General features: G+C 36.3%; 1 protein-coding gene across 2 annotated transcripts in view; it reads left to right on the top strand.

Moving 5' to 3' along the window:
- Positions 1-17500, top strand: part of LOC106871622 (protein scribble homolog) — a 772291-nt gene that overhangs the window by 743449 nt on the left and 11342 nt on the right. Inside the window, exons 37-39 of one of the 2 annotated variants that reach the window (XM_089349239.1) lie at positions 28-164; positions 4312-4367; positions 5903-6112. In XM_089349239.1, the coding sequence (XP_089205365.1) occupies positions 28-164; positions 4312-4367; positions 5903-6112 (403 nt within the window). The remainder of the gene's footprint in view (positions 1-27; positions 165-4311; positions 4368-5902; positions 6113-17500) is intronic. The other variant, XR_016241095.1, reaches the window with a different exon arrangement.

Here is a 17500-nt window from a genome sequence, read left to right as displayed (position 1 = left end):
TACCCACCATATTAACACCCCTTGCAGAATGAAATCTTTAGAAGCTGACACCCTGAAGGCAAAGGCTGTGATTGAGAGAGCTAATGAATTATCTCAAAATATTTTGAGTCAAGACCCAAAATACAAAGTCAATCCACTTTCCACCATAGATATTGCATATGCTGGTATGTAATTGCCTTCATATTAACTGGCATTTTAATTTCTTTGGCTTTTTAAAAAATTGTTTATATTTTAACTTTATCTGCATGTAAATAATGTTATACTAGACCAGTGAGTCTCAACCTTTTTTTTCTACCAGTGGTACTCTAAAATGTAGATAAAAATGTCATAGCATATTTGATGCCAAAATTAAAAATTACCTTAAAAATGTCATCTTAAAGTTGTGGCATAAAATTATAGTGTTAAAAGAAACAGTTATGTATGTACTCTATTGTAGTATCTACATATGCAGGTTGATTAATAGGAAACCTCTTCCTGATGTTTTTGTGCTATTCCTTCAATGTTTGGACATATATGTGATAAACATTCCTTTACTTCATCAATGCAGTGGAGCCTCTCTCACTTCTCATTCTTGATGTTATTTAGAGTTGAAAATCCTAATTCACACAAATAAGAAGTTGGAAATTGTAAGCAAAACTAATAAGGCTTTGTGAGGTATTCCTTTTGAATTCAAATTCAAAATGTATTAATAAGTATCTCCAAGTGCTTTATTTTAAACATGCAAAATGGTTTCCAGTTCCTCTTTTCAGGATTTAGTCAGCCTTTATCAAGGGCTGGCATGCAGTCTCATTCCTCATTGAAGTTAGCTGCTTTGGCTTTCCATCTATATCTGTGCACTATTTCCTGCAGAAGATAGGTCTTGAACCATCACAACTGAAGAATGTCATCAAAGAAATAGGCATGGTAGCTGAAACTAGCTCTCAAGATTACTATGGTTGATAAGTGACTGCAAATGGAACCCTTCAGTAAATGAAGTCTAGCTCAGTCCTCGCTACTCCACTCAGGTAAAGCATACAGGCTAAGGGGCAAAACACTTATAACCCTGAAATACCTGCTAACAATACAGAAGAATTTTCAGCATTGCAATGGATTTAGAAGAGCTTGCAAAACCTCTGAATATCTCCTGCAGTTTCTGCATAGGGCAAAGCATCTCTGATGTTTATTTCACCTATGTAGAGATTTCAAATATTGTATTTTTCTGTGTTCAATAAGGGACATTTTTTTTTCCTTTCAGCATTGTCAGATGATTAATTACAATAGTAGTTAATGATGCAGTTTATATGCATTAAAGGAAACATTAAACTTACACAATTTTGCTCTGTTTTTCTAAATAATAATTTTCTTTTTGAAAGCAACCATCTTGCCTATGAACGTCAGAATTGTTTCATTTTTACCTTGCATATTGCTGTTCACAACATTAAGCTGAGTAAATATGTAACAAACATCGAAGATGTTTATAGTCTTTCATGTTTCTCTATCAAAAAATGCTATTAATTCTTTTTGTAGTTCATGAATGAAAGTGAGCATTTTGCCTTTAGAAAGCTAAGGGTCTTCTTTCTGTATGCAGAAGTAATCAACAAGTGCTGAGAGTCCATTTCTTTGTATAGCTGTTTAAATATTCTTCACTTCAACAGTCTACTTTTAATATAACTGATGATTCCAACTATGATTTAACACTGACTTGAACTCTTCTTGAAATATTTTTGAAACTAGAAACTCTGTATATAAAAAACAATGAGTACAAAGAAGATTTGGATTTTTTTTCTATGAGTGATACAAAAACTTTTAACAGAGCCAGTTATATATCATGCACCATCAGTACCAATGCCAATACATGATTTCTAAGTTAAATTCATTTGTTTCAAGATAACCAGTTGAAATATTCCAAATAGCTTGACTTCTTGTATTTGTTGGCATTTCTTTACTACATAAATACTGATTGATTATTTCATCACCATTAATAACGCACTATTACCTGTGGATTCATCAGGTATTAATACAAATTTAGCTTCCTGAAATTTTTCTGGATATTTTTTATCAATATCTTCAGATAAATCTAAAATTCTCATATGTATCATATCACTTGAAAGTGGAATATTGTTAGTATCTTCATCTTTTTCTTTCAACATGGTTTTAACAATTCGTTTACAAACTAGCAATTGAAGTGATTTGAGCCCTTTCGGACAGTTATTTTCTCAAATATTTTATATCGCTTTGAGTCTTTGAAAGAATTAAGATCTCTATCCTGTAGATGCAAATGCTTAGTAGTAAAATGTCTTTTTAATTTACTTGATACCATTGGTTCATTGGACATTTTTTCACCTCAAACTATACATAATGGGCTTGGTTAATCAATTGTTGAAATTTACAGAAAAACAAAAGATGAAGACAGGTGTATAAACAACAAGCAGGTGTATTAGTTTGACACTCGGGAAAGTGAAAAAGTCTTTTACATTTCAAGCCTACACTCTTCAGCAGAAAGGAACACGAGGAAATAAACTGAGAGAGAATAGAAAAACTTGTGGATTTAGTGATCAATCATGATGACTGGTTGGGAAAAGGTAGTTGGACAGAAGAGCTAGGAAGAAGGGGAGATAATAAAGTACTGGTGATCCCAAAACGAAGGTGCATGTGTATGTGAGAGTGTGTGCATGTGGATAGGGGCTAGTGACTTTGACATGTGGATGTGTGCATCTGTAATGTATGGGTGTGTGGATGGTGGTGTGGGTGCTGGGAAGTGGTCAGTGCTAGTGTGTGTAGTGTGGGGTGGTGTGGGTGGCAGTGTGGGTTTAAGGTGAGGATGTGGGGGTGGAGTGGAGTGTGGATGGAGGGGGTATAAACGAAGAGAGGTGGGTAGGAGTGAAGAAAGGAGGTAGGTGTCAGATAAAGAGAGGAGAGGAAGGAAGGGAAGTTGAGCTCATGTGGCGCAAAAGAGCAAAGAGAGAAGATTAATTACTGTTCACAGTGATGGTGAACTTTTGCCCTTTTGTAGTATTTTTTGATAAGTGTTTACTGTCGTCTGTCATTTTTTCTCTTAATAATTTTTTTCATTGTAGAAGGCACTGGATAAACAATTTTCACTGCATCTCACTGAGAAGAATTCTGATCCAAAAAATAAAAAGCTCGTTGTTTTAACTTATTTATTATGGAAACAAACTGAATGTCATGATTAGCTGCAGTAATTATTCACTTGTTTCATTCATTACCATATATGAAATATAATTTAGCTCAAACGTTTTTTATAAGAATTATTTGTAAGTATATGGATTACATTTGTTCTGAACAAAAAATGAAAAATAGGCATACACCAATGATATTCATCAGATCTTAATTAAACAAAGTGAAAGTGAATTTAGTTATTATTTTCTTATGTAATATAGAAGTCAAAATTCAGCAGAAGTTGTGCAGCCTTGTGGCCTCTTATTTTAAACTTATGTCTGCTACATTACCATTTGAGATTTTAGACCCTGTTTTCCTTATTTCCATAATTTTTCAGCTGTACCATTAAATTGTTTTGTGATATACCATATAGAATCTCATGGTACACTAGTTGAAAACCACTGTACTTGGTTTGTCTCTTACTATAGAATTTACTTAGTTTTTTTGTAATTATATTGAAAGTGACCCAATTTGTTTTCAATTGATTTTAGTTTCTTTTACACAAATACTCTAGATTTGTTGCCACTACATGTAGTGCAACTTAGTTTTATTGTCTATAATAACTCTAACAATTAAAAAACTAGATTAGAACTCTTCCAAACTAAAAAGTAAAAGTAAAACTTATAGTCAAAATCAAATAATTGTTGTGTAAAGCAAAATTTTTAGTAAAAGATGTGGCTGACCAAAGGAAACATTGTGGAGAATAATAACAAAAGATCTTAAAAGCAGAAGGTTAACAATGGAACAAGCTGTCAAGGACACTTTCAGTGTTAGAAGGTAGAATGATCTTACTATCACCTGAAGTGTCACAAGGCACAATGAGAACTGAATGAATGAATGAATGGATAGCAAATATGACTACTTTTCTACAGAAAGAAATTTGGGGCTGAGTATTATGATTCAGCAAAGTCACTTGAAATCTTGTTAACTAGAATGCTTGATTGCAATTTGAGGTAAGTGATAGATCATAAGTTGTGCATTGCATGAAGAATGGTTATTTTGCATGATTCAGCTAAAACATTGTAGTTCTAGCATATAACTTGTAAATTACTCATTATCATCACCATCACAATTGTCACCGAAATTTTTCATGCTTTATTGCTCTAAAACAATTAGTAGCCACTGAGATGTATTTGTGCGTTTCTATTATAGATGCTGATTCTTCAGAAGAGTCTAGCAGTACTCAGAATGGTGATGGTAATCACATGGTGAGCCAAAATTTCTTTTTCATCTTCCTGCTGAGTGTGATGACATTGAGGAGTTCATCATATCTACTTTGTTCATTAACATGATTAAAAAAATTAAGATTAATCAATTAACCACCACTTCCAGCTACTGTTGTATGTTTTCACACACTTCTAACCAAGTGCTTCTCCTCCAGACAAATAGTCAACATTTTTAACAAACTGCATCTCTTAAGTTTTATGGATTTCTAATTTTAGATCCTCTTCTAACCAATGCCACTATGTACCACACCTGCCTCAAATATTCTACATTACTAATAATTCAAAGAACTTGTGTTCAGAAACAAGCAGGGATAGGCTTTTCTTTCCTCAGCAGCACGACTGAAAGAAGAGATAGTTGGTATTACTAATATCTGACAAGCTTCCCATCCAACTAGAATTACTCTCCCTCAAAAGGATGAAGGTTTAAGCTAACTTTAAGTCAGTGCAGAAAAACTTAGAATGGAAAAAGACCTGCTTGTCACTTCATATCATCTAGAGGAATTTTGCAACTTTGCCATTGATATTTTGGTCCTTTGCCTTACTCAATTTGGAAGAGTGAACATACACACATGCACATATATTCTCACAGTTCTAAAACCAATTTGAATTCTTAATTTTGAAGCCTGCTGTTTGCTTCCTACAGACACATCAGTGTTGTTTATTTGAAAAGTGGTGGTGAATAGTAGTTTAATTTGCTTTATATTTGTGTCATAGGGAAAGTTATGATTATAACTAAAAAGAACTAAACTAATACTTTTTGCCTATATTTGAATAAATGTGTGTCTGTATTACAGTCCAGACAACAGAAAATAAATATCTTTTTGGTAAAGGACAAAATTCACAATTTACCTTTTACTCTTCAGAAAATCTCTTAGGCTGATTAATGTCTTCCACCTAGCTATGACTAACAGTAGCCATCAGCCCCTGAAAACTCCTGTGTATGATTAAAGGAGTAAGTTTGGTGATAAGTAACTTACAACATTCTACTAGTTCCATCAATAAAAATAAAAATTAGAAGTAATATTTATCACCACCTACATGTGGCATTCTATTAGAAGAGACGATACTGCTATTTTCACCCACAGGAGAACACCGCTTCCAGCTGGTTATTAAGTGTACTTTGCTCTCGATATATATTGCAACTGGGGATAGACCCTCTGCCCACTCCTACTATTCTAGCTCAGAGACCACCAGATCATCCTCCTAAGGTTGAAATCATGTGATCAGGTGGTCTCTGAGCTAGAATAGTAGGGGTTCTCTCCCCACTTATAATATATATTGAGTGTGAAGTGCAACCCACTTAAACCAATGTAAATACTCTGCAAGGCATTCAGCTGTCCTCTGTCCAGAAGTTTAGATAATACAAAGATCATCCTCCTTACCACAAAAAGCTAAAGTTTCATGGTGATTTTCCTTATTTTCTAATATATTTTTGTTTTTGTTGTCAATGATATTTGTTTACATGTCAAATCCTTAATTAACTTAAGTTGATGGTAAACTACTTTGTCCTTCTTCAGTCAACCACAGAATCTGAGACACTTATTCAACAAGTGCTACCTCGGGGTCAGTTAACTGTCCAAAAAGGGAGAGGAGACACTACTATACGCAGGTCAACCCACATGATTGATCAGAAAGTGTCAGAACTCACTGAAGAGGTTTTTGATGAAAATTTAGGGAAACCTGTCTTAAAAACATATAGAATTACTGAAAAAACATTAGAGCATGAGGTAGGGTGCCACAGGGTTACACATGGTATAACAGTGCCATGTGATGCCATGCAGTGACACGATTAGTTAACATTTTGGTTTTGGCTTTGGTTATTTTCATTGTTTTGTTTTGGTTTTTATTTCTTTGGAAAGAACTGTTGCTATTTTCTGCTTTTACTCTCTAAAAACCGTTTGCTTCTTATCTCATGACACTGTATTAATAATTTCATTATATTTAACTTCATTCAAGAAAAATTGGAGATTCCTTTCTAAATTATGTAAATTAGGATAAAGATATGTTTTGACATGAAGAAGCATATATTCTTCAAAAGAAAAATATTTAAATATACTGAACTATTAGCATATTATATCCTTGAGCAAGGCACCTAATTTTATCTTGCTCCAATCTATTCAGAGTACCAACCAGGAGTTACAGCATCTTATCTCTCTCCAGTGATCACTTACCTAATGTTCTCTCCTTGATTCCATACATACATACATCTATATATATAAAACTGAGAGTATATGTGTGTGTGTGTGTCTGTCTAGCTGTGTGTCTGTATGTATGCATCACTAAAACTCAAGAACTACTAAACCGATTTCATTCAAACTTTACACATGCCTCACTTAGAGTCCATGAAGTGTTATGGGTCAAAAAAATTTTCAACTTCTTGCCTAATGCGAGCCAGGAGCAATCTCAGTATTACGTGTCAAAAGTGAAACAATAACATCTCCCTATTGCAATGTGAGATAAGTATATATGTATTTATTTGTGTGTGTGTGTGTGTGCATTTATTTATATATATATGTATATGTATGTATATATACATGTATGTATTAATTATAATAAAGGGTAAAAATCATTAATGATTTTACCAGGGGGTCAGCCTAGAAATAAAAACCTGAAAGATAAATTTTACAAATATTTTAATAATTATATACATAATTATAACAAAGAATTGGCTATAAGCCTCTCCACACACTAGAAAAATAGATGCCTAAAGACCCTATTACCACCTTAAAAACTCAGAAAAATAAAACACAGGCTGTAGTCGGGCAAAAGAAAGATAATGAATCAAACTTTTGGTTAACCCTGTACAAGATCTTGTTTCAAGCTTAAGGTAAAAAGTTATACCTACTACACTCATTAGCAAACGATATTCCATAGTATAAATTGACAAGTATCTACACATATGTATATGAGCAGCAACTTCGTACAGTATTGCATATATATATATACACACTCATAGAAATATACAGTAAAATAGAATTCCCATCTCTCTTTTTCAACCACGTATAGGATATCAAAACATATTCTGCATTGAATGCAGTTTTGATCAAGGTGTAAATTTTTCAATTATTAATTATAATAAAGTGTAAAAGTCATTAATGATTTTACCAGGGGGTTAGCACGGAAATAAAAACCTTATAGGTAAAAGAAAGATAATGAGCATGGTTAACCAAAAGTTTAAGCCTAGAGATGCTTATAGCCAATCCCTTGCTATAATTATGTATATAATATTTATATATGTATGTGTATGTATATATATATATATATATATATATATATATATATATATATATATATATATATATATATATATATATATATACATACATACATACATACATACATACATACATGCATATAAATATACATGGATATAAATATATACATGCATATAAATATATATGTATATACATGTATATATATATATACTTATATACACGTGTATATATGTATACATGTGTATGTGTATCTCTCTCTCTCTCTCTGTATATATATATATATATATATATATATATATATATATATATATATATATATATATATAGATAGATAGATAGATATATAGGGCAGGGAATCGTCAACAGCTAATCCCTGTATATTTATGATTATATATATATATAGGGAGAATTCACAAAAAACAAAAGGCGATGACAGGTGGTGTAGACAACAAACAGATGTATTAGTTTAACTTTCTGGAAGTGAAAAAGTCTTTAACATTTCAAGCCTACGCTCTTCCACAGACAGAAACAGGGATAGAGATAAAGAATGTGTAGTGGCTAGTGATCTATCATGGCGAATGATAGATCTATGCTGGTTGAACAAATCGACTACAGGATTTATTCTTTGTAAGCCTAGTAATTATTCTATCGCTGTCTTTTACCAAACCGCTAAGTTATGGGAAGGTAAACACAGCAACATCAGTTGTCAAGCAATGGTGGGGGTGCAAACACAGCCATAACAGGGGTTGGACAAAATAATTGAAACACCTTAAAATTTCAAACAAATTTATTTTAATATGGGGTAGGACTGCCTTTGGCAATAATTACAGCTTGAATTCTCTCTTTCTCTCTCTCTCTCTCTCTCTCTCTCTCTCTCTCTCTCTATATATATATATATATATATATATATATATATATATATATATATATATATACATACATGGATAGGTATATATATTATAGCCACAGGCCGACCAAAGCATTCTGAGTGAATTTGGTACATGGAAACTGAAAGAGGACTGTTGTATATATATATTATGTATGTATACGTGTGTCTGTGTCTGTGTTTGTACCCCCACCATTGCTTGACAACCAATGTTGCTGTGTTTACATTCACATAACTTAGCAGTTTGGTAACAGACACCGATAGAATAAGTACTTGGCTTACAAAGAATAAATCCTGTGGTCGATTTGTTCAACTAACAGTGGTGCTCCAGCATGGCTGCAGTCACATAACTGAAACAAGTAAAACAATAAAAAAGACTATGACATTTTAATCCCAAGCAAGGCCTGGTATCTCTGCTAGTTATATATATAGGTACAGGAGTGGCTGTGTGGTAATAAACTTGCTTCCCAACCGCATGGTTCCGGGTTCAGTCCCACTGCGTAGCACCTTGGGAATGTGTCTTCTACTATAGCCTCGAGCCAACCAAAATCTTGTGAGTAGATTTGGTAGATGAAAGCTGAAAGAAGCCCGTTAGAGACTTATTACTTGAGGCCTTTGATGAAATAGAAGGGGAAGTAAAAGACAACTGGACGTTTCTACAGGACAACCTGTTGAGGGCTACTGACCAGATCTGTGGATAGTGCAAAGTCCCCTCTCGACCCAAAATAACGTGGTGGTGGAACAATGTTGTTGACACGGCTATTAGACAAAAGAAACAGGCTTGGAGGGACTGAAAGAACGATGGTAGCAGGGAATTGTATCAGACTGCCAGAAGGGAAGCTAAGCGACAGGTTTATTTAGCCAGAAGGGAAACAGATAAGAAAAAATTTGCCAATGTTCTGTGCCGTGAGGACCAAAGACTTGAAGTATTTCGTGTTGCAAGACAGTGTGTGAGAGAGAATTGTGATGTCGTTGGAGAGAAATGTGTTCGCATGGATGATGGTATGCTTGCACTAAACGAGGCTGCAAAGAAAGAGGTATGGAGACGCCACTACGAAAAGTTGCTCAATAAAGAGAATGAATGGGAGAAAAAGAGTCTGCCGAATGTCGACCCAACAGAGGGACCAGCGATTCGAGTTGACAGTACCATGGTAGATAAAGCTATTAAGAGTATGAAGACAGGGAAAGCCCCCGGCCCTTCAAGAATCACTGCAGAGATGCTCAAAATATTTGGCAGTGTCGGCTATAGCCTAGTCACCCGTATTGTTAACCAGGTGATACATGAAGGAGTGATACCCAATGACTGGTGTAGCAGCACCATAGTCAACTGCTACAAAGGTAAAGGTGAGGCTTTAGATACAAATAATTACAAAGGTATCAAGTTGTTAGATCAGGTAATGAAAGTCACTGAGAGGGTCATAGCCCAACTAATTAGGGAGAGAGTCAGTTTAGATGAGATGCAGTTTGGGTTTCTGCCAGGGAAAAGCACCACTGATGCTATATTTCTGGTAAGACAGCTGCAGGAGAAATACCTAGCCAAAGATAAACCTCAGTACCTGGCTTTCGTTGACATGGAGAAAGCCTTTGACAGGGTCCCCCAATCCCTTATCTGGTGGTCAATGAGGAAACTAGGGATAGAAGAATGGTTAGTGAGAGCTGTGCGAGACACTGTCAGTAAGGTGAGGGTTGGCAACAAGTACAGTGAAGAATTCCGGGTAGAGGTAGGAGTCCACCAAGGTTCAGTCCTCAGCCCCCTCCTATTTATCATAGTCCTCCAGGCAATAACAGAGGAATTCAAGACAGGATGCCCCTGGGAGCTCCTCTATGCTGATGACCTTGCACTAATTGCTGAGTCACTATCAGAACTAGAGGAGAAGTTTCAGGTGTGGAAGCAAGGACTAGAATCGAAGGGCCTTAGAGTCAACCTAGCTAAAACCAAAGTCCTAATAAGTAGGAAGGTAGACAAAGCACAAACCCCTTCAGGTAGATGGCCCTGCTCAATCTGTAGAAAAGGCGTAAGTAGAAACTCTATAAGATGCACCCAGTGCAAGCTATGGACACATAAGAGGTGCAGCAATATCAAAGGAAGGTTAACTAGGAAGTTAGTTTTTGTATGTAGCAGATCAGGAGCAATAAACACTGTAAATGTGCAGAAAACATTCCTGGGAGAAAAACTAGATGTAGTTGATAGCTTCCGCTATCTCGGTGACCAAGTTAGTAGTGGGGGAGGGTGCGCTGAAAGTGTAGCTGCTAGAATAAGAATAGCCTGGGCAAAGTTGAGGGAGCTCTTACCTCTGCTGGTGACAAGGGGCCTCTCACTCAGAGTAAAAGGCAGTACTGTATGACGCATGTGTATGAACAGCCATGCTTCATGGCAGTGAAACATGGGCTGTGACTGCTGAGGACATATGTAGGCTCGCGAGGAATGAAGCCAGTATGCTCCGATGGATGTGTAATGTCAGTGTGCATACTATTCAGAGTATTAGTACCTTGAGAGAAATGTTGAACTTACGAAACATCAGTTGTGGTGTGCAAGAGAGACGATTGCGCTGGTATGGTCATGTAGCGAGAATGGATGAGGATAGCTGTGTGAAAAAGTGCCACACCCTAGCAGTTGAGGGAACCTGTGGAAGAGGTAGGCCCAGGAAGACCTGGGATGAGGTGGTGAAGCACGACCTTCGAACATTGGGCCTCACCGAGGCGATGTCTTCTGACCGAGACCTCTGGAAATATGCTGTGTGTGAGAAGACCTGGCAAACCAAGTGAGACCTAAATCTAAGGCCTCAGCCAGTCCACATATGCATGCCTTCCTTCATTGGACACTAAACTTCACTTGTGAAGACCTGTTGAGGCAAGTGAAATCGAAATCGAATTAAATTCGACGACTGGCACCCATACCAACATCGTCTCCTTCATTGGACATGAAACTCGGCTTGCGAAGACCTGTTGGGGCAAGCAAAAGCAAAATCGTCATGGCACTTGTGCCCAGCATCACTTTCCAGGCACTTGTGCCGGATGGCATGTGTAAAGACATTTGAGCGAGATCATTGCCAGTGCCGCCGAACTGGCTCCTGTGCGAGTGGCACGTAAAATACACCATTTTGAGCGCCTGACTGGCCTTCGTGCCGGTGGCACATAAAAGTACCCACTACACTCTCGGAGTGGTTGAAGGGCATCCAGCTATAGAAACTCTGCCAAATCAGATTGGAGCCTGGTGTAGCCATCTGGTTTCACCAGTCCTCAGTCAAATCGTCCAACCCATGCTAGCATGGAAAGCGCACGTTAAACGACGATGAGGATGATGATGATGATGATGATGTATGTACATATTTGTGTGTCTGTATTTGTCCTCACCACCACCACCATCGCATGACAACCGATGTTGGTGTGTTTACGTCCTCATAACTTAGCGGTTCGGCAAAAATGTTTGATAGAATAAGTACTAGGCTTACAAAGAATAAGTCTTGGAATTGTTTCGCTTGACTAAAGGTGTTGCTCCAGCATAGCTGCATTCAAAATGACTGAAACAAGTAAAAGAAAAAAAATGAATATATATATATATATATATATATATATATAATTGTTAAAGAGGACAACAAATATTAAGGCAAGGCAAATAATATTGTATACGACTTGAGATGTTTGCCTTGCCTTGATGCTTTTTGTCCTCTTTAACAATTATATACCTGTTGCATTGGAAATCTGCAATGGTTCCATAACTACCACCTCGGCTATAACCTTGGAGCACTAGTAATCTGTTACAGCACTTACCTAGCATACCAAATTGTTTAGAACACCTGTGAACTAAATCCCTGCATGTAAAAAGCACCCACTACATTCTCAGAATGGTTGGCGTTAGAAAGGGCATCCAGCTGTAGAAACACTGCCAGATCAGATTGGAGCCTGGTGCAGCCTCCTGGTTCCCCAGACCCCAGTTGAACCATCCAACCCATGCCAGCATGGAAAATGAACATTAAATGATGATGATGGTGATGATGATGATTATATATATATATATATGTATATATACATACATACATATATACTGGGTCACCCCATAAATAATGCAACTTTTTCAATTGCATGAACTAAAAGCCAGAAGGGGATGGGATAAACTACCTGCATCAACTTGTTATAAAAGCAGGTAGTAATTTTACCTTGTCCTTATTCTTAGTGCTAGTTTTGAAGAGTGCAGTTCGATTTTAACAGTTAGTTTTTCAAAGCTATAATGGAAGTGACAAAGGAGCATATTTGGCATATTTTGCTTTATGAGTTCAATAAAGACAACAACGCAATGGGAAGTGCGAGGAATATTAATGCAGTATATGGGGATTGGACAGTAAGTGTAAGCCAGTGTCAACAGTGGTTCCAGAAATTCTGAGCTGGAAACTACAGCCTAGAAGACAAGCCTTGTCCTGGAAGATCCGTAGAGCTTCATAAGGACGTCCTGTAAATCCTGGTGGAACAAAATCCCACTTTAACTGTTGAGGAACTAGCAGAGAAGCTTGGATTTGTCCATTCAACTATCCATCGACACCTACGTGCCATTGGAAAAGTCAGCAAATTGGGTCAATGGGTTCCTCACAAACTCTCTGAGTCTAATTGTATGCAGAGAGTGAATGTGTACTCTTCTTTGCTTTTATGTCTTACGAATGGACCTATTTTTGGACTGAATAGTGACTAGTGATGTGAAATGGGTTCTCTATAAAAATGTCAAGTGCCAAAGACAGTGGGTAGGGAAAGGAGAAACACCGGCACCCTCAGGCTAAAGAAGGTTTTAACCCATGTAATGTGTTATTATCTGTTTGGAGGGATATGAAATGTTTAATCCACTTTAAACTTTTAAACCTAAACCTAAAGATAACAAAGAAGATCTACTGTAAGCAGCTTGAGCAACTTAAGTCAGCACTAGAAGAAAAACAACCATCTTGGGTTTGAAGATGAAATGTGTTCTTCCATCAGGATAATACTTGGCCACATACAGTGAGGATGACTTTCCAAAAGACTGGAGCAGTTTGAATGGGAAATGATGCCCCATTCACCATGTTCACTGGACATTGCCTCATCTGATTATCATTTATTCTGCAGTCTTCAAAATCATTTGGATGGAAAGAATATGAATTCTGTAGATGAGGTCAGAACAGTACTGGAGGAGTATTTTTCATCAGAGGCTAGTGAATTTTGGAAGAGGGGCCTTGCAAGTTTACTAGACAGATAGAAAAGCATTGTAGAAAATGAAGGATAGTAGATTTTAGATTAAAAAAGAACTCTGCTTATCTTAATTTTGAAATATAAAAGAAGTATTAAAAAAACTGCATTATTTATGGGATGACCCAATGTCTGGTCTGATCAGTAAGTATCCAAACTGTTGCCATAGTTATGAAGCTAAAGCAAGCAGAATAAAGTTGCCTGGCACAGATTGACCTTGAACTCTTCTGGGCATGCACACTAAGTTTTAATATTCTAGCTCACTCCCACTGTTTACAGCAGTGCTTGGAAGGAACATGTAGCATGTGATCGTTCCATTGACCATGACAGAGAAAGTTGAGCAGAGAATCTGCATCAAATTTTGCCAAGGGCATGGCAATACCTGCTTAGAGGCCTACACAAAGTTTTCAAAAAGTTTTCATCGTTCTCGACACAATCAAGGAGATCTTGTGCAACTGAAACCTGAGTGTCATGTTTTTTTGGTCTGCTGAAAGTAGTTTTGGCACAAACTGGGCAGACACACGTCTCATACATAAATCTTCAGTGATAATGGACTGAACTGAACCATAACTAATTTGCACATCCTCTGATAACTCATGGATGGTAATTCGACAATTTTCCCTCACAGCTGCACACATATCTGTGATGTTTTTCTCAGTTCTGCTGGTTGTGGGTCTCCCAGAACGTTTGTCAATATCGACATTTTTTTGGCCATCTTGGAAACATCTGAACCACTTGTACACTTGGCTCAGACACTCTTCTTCATACACTTTCTGCAAGTTTGCACAGGCCTCTGAGCAGTTATTGCCATGACAACATACACTTGGCCCTATCTATTGCAACTTCAACACCCCATTCATCTTGTCTCACAAGCAACATTATCTTTAGCACAACAGGGATTATGAACACTACAACACCAACCCCAGCCACACATATATGGACCAACAGCAAACAGTTCAAAATATCAGGTCATCCCTTAAGTTCTGTTCAATTTTACCTTTTTTAAATTTGAATGAAATTTAATAGTATTTTAGAATGTCTAATGGAATTGAAAATTATTTTTATGCATTTGTGTACATTTAAACTAATTACATATTATTTTACAGAATAATAAAATTAAAATTTCTTTGATTAAAACCCTTTCTAACATGGAAGTATCCAAAGAGCATTTGAGGTACATAATGCTTTATGAGTACAGAAAAGGTAACTCTGCAGCTGAAGCAACTCGAAACATACACTCAGTTTATGGGAAAGAATGCTTGAATGAAAGAACTTGCAGATGGTTTGCAAAATTCAGAAGCAGAGATTTCAGCCCTGAAGATGAAGATCGAACAGGATGTCCAGTTGAGTTAGATGATAAGCTCATTGAGGCATTACTTCAAGAAAATCCTGCATTATCAGTTGAAGAATTGGCAATAAAGCTTAGTTCAAGCCATACAATTGTTCATCGTCATCTTCAACAACTTGGAAAGGTTCCTAAACTTGGAAAATGGGTGCCTCATGAATTGTCTGAAAGCAGCCATAAATCCCGAGTTGACATCTGCTCTTCTCTCCATTCTCGTGAACTCATTTCATCCTTTTTGGATAGACTTGTGACTGGTGACGAAATTGGATCTTCTATCGAAATGTTAAATGTTGTAAACAATGGCTTGGTAAAAAGGAAAAGCTCAACCACAACCAAGAAGGGAACTTCATGGGAAAAAAAGGTTCTTCTCTCTATCTGGTGGGATTGCAAAGGAGTAATTCACTCTGAATTGTTACCACCTAATGCAACAATCAATGCTCAAGTCTACTGTAAGCAATTAGAGCACTTGAACCAAGCTTTGAAGAAAAAAAGACCCGCTTTAGTGAATCAGAAAGGAGTGGTGTTTCATCAGGACAATACGCGACCCCACACTGCAAAGATCACATCACAGAAGATCGAAGAGCTTGGTTGGGAAAAAATTCCTCATCCACTTTATTCTCCTGACCTCACTCCTTAAGACTACCATTTGTTTCATAGTTTACAGAATCATTTGGGGGACATAACTTTCACAAGCTAGGAGGAGGTCGAAACTGACATTTCAGAGTTCTTTGCATTGAAACCAAAAGATTTTTACATTGATGATTAAATTTCAATTAAATATCACAGTTGATCACTTGTTTTCTTTATTCAAAATTTGGACAGAACTTATGGGATGACCTGATATAATACAATTCCCACAGACATATTTCTTGCAACCTAAAGAGGGAAAAAACATATATGAACACTGAAGTTCAAAAATAATTGGAAATTAGTCCTAAGCACAACTATACCAATCAAACAAACAATGTCAACTTTACCCTACTGAATCCTATGAAATTCTCTTCTTTAAAACCCATCTATTATACTGCAACCTTGTGATAATCTTCTCCTGCAAGCACAAAACTTTTAACACTCTAAGATATTTCAAACTTATAAATTTTTCCAACATGTAACTTCTTCTCCTACCCTATCCTGGATACAAAAAATCTCCATCTAATAACTAGCATTATGACATCCTTCACAGCCTTTTCTATATCCTCTGCAATTAGCTACAATTCTGAAATTATCCACTATAAAGACCTATATACATCCTTCTAGATATGTGCATTGCATTGACAATATTGCCACTCATATGCACATTCAGCTCTACATACTAGAGGGCTTGTGATACACATATACTCAAAATCTGCATGTGTGAAGAAATTGGTTGACTGCTCATTGGTGCTAACATGAAAAATGGACATAGAAATGATGATGATAGGTTCCACTAAAATTTTGTTCTGTAGCTAAGTTTACTCAAATCATTCTGCTTCAACTAAATTAATCTTATTAACAAACTAATCAAAACAGATGCAAAGAAGCTAATCATACTATTATGCTTTATAATATATTTGTATCATGGTTAACAATTCTGCTTGCCTTTTAAACTCTAATTGCTTGGTTAAATATATATTGTACTTACGTAATGTACAAGCATCTAATTGCACTAAAATTTATTTTGGCCTTACTCCCACGCTATAATCATCAAACTCCCTACATAGTCGTAATCATTATACACTGGAAGCAATAAAACACACCACTCTAAATTGGTGAAACTCTTACCAAAGCTAAATTTTACATGGGAAGTAGAATAGCAGTACAGATGTACAAAAGTAGCAGCTAAGGACACCTTAATTAACAATCATCCTAAAATAATGACTTATGTAAACCATAAAATTTTCGAAACACAAATATTTTCAGCCTATTTCCTATTTTTCAAAGCCAGTCATATGTGAGGTAATAGAATTATCACATTCCTGGCAACACATCAAGACTAAACTCCTTATGTTTTGAAACACACATATACATATCAGGTCAGCCCATAAGTAATGTCTGAATTTTGGATAAGGAAAAAAGTGATTTAACTTTACATTTTATTAATATTTAATCCTGTATATAATTCCTATCATTATTGATGACTTCCTTCTATCCACTCATCAGTTTTTTAATTCCATTGGTGAAAAATTCTTTAGGTTTTGATGAGAAGAAGGAAGAGAGCTCAGTTTGAATACTAATCCATCTAAATGATTCTGTAAGCTTTGAAAGAAATGGTAATCTGAAGGAACAAGGTCCAGGGAATAAAGTGGGTGAGGGATTTTTTTCCCAGCTAAGTTCTTTGATTTTGTCTGATGTAAACTTTGCTAAGTGGGGCTGTGCATTATCATGATGAAACACCACTCCATTACAATTCACCAAAGCAGGGCTTTTTCTTCTTCAGAGCAGCATCCAAACACTCCAATTGTTGGCAATGGATATGAGCATT

This window comes from Octopus bimaculoides, chromosome 3, assembly GCF_046866305.1.
Source record: "Octopus bimaculoides isolate indiv1 chromosome 3, ASM4686630v1, whole genome shotgun sequence".
Taxonomy (NCBI): Eukaryota; Metazoa; Mollusca; class Cephalopoda; order Octopoda; family Octopodidae; genus Octopus; species Octopus bimaculoides.
The sequence above is the reverse complement of the archived record's forward strand: the minus strand, read 5'-3'. Positions and strand labels throughout refer to the sequence as shown.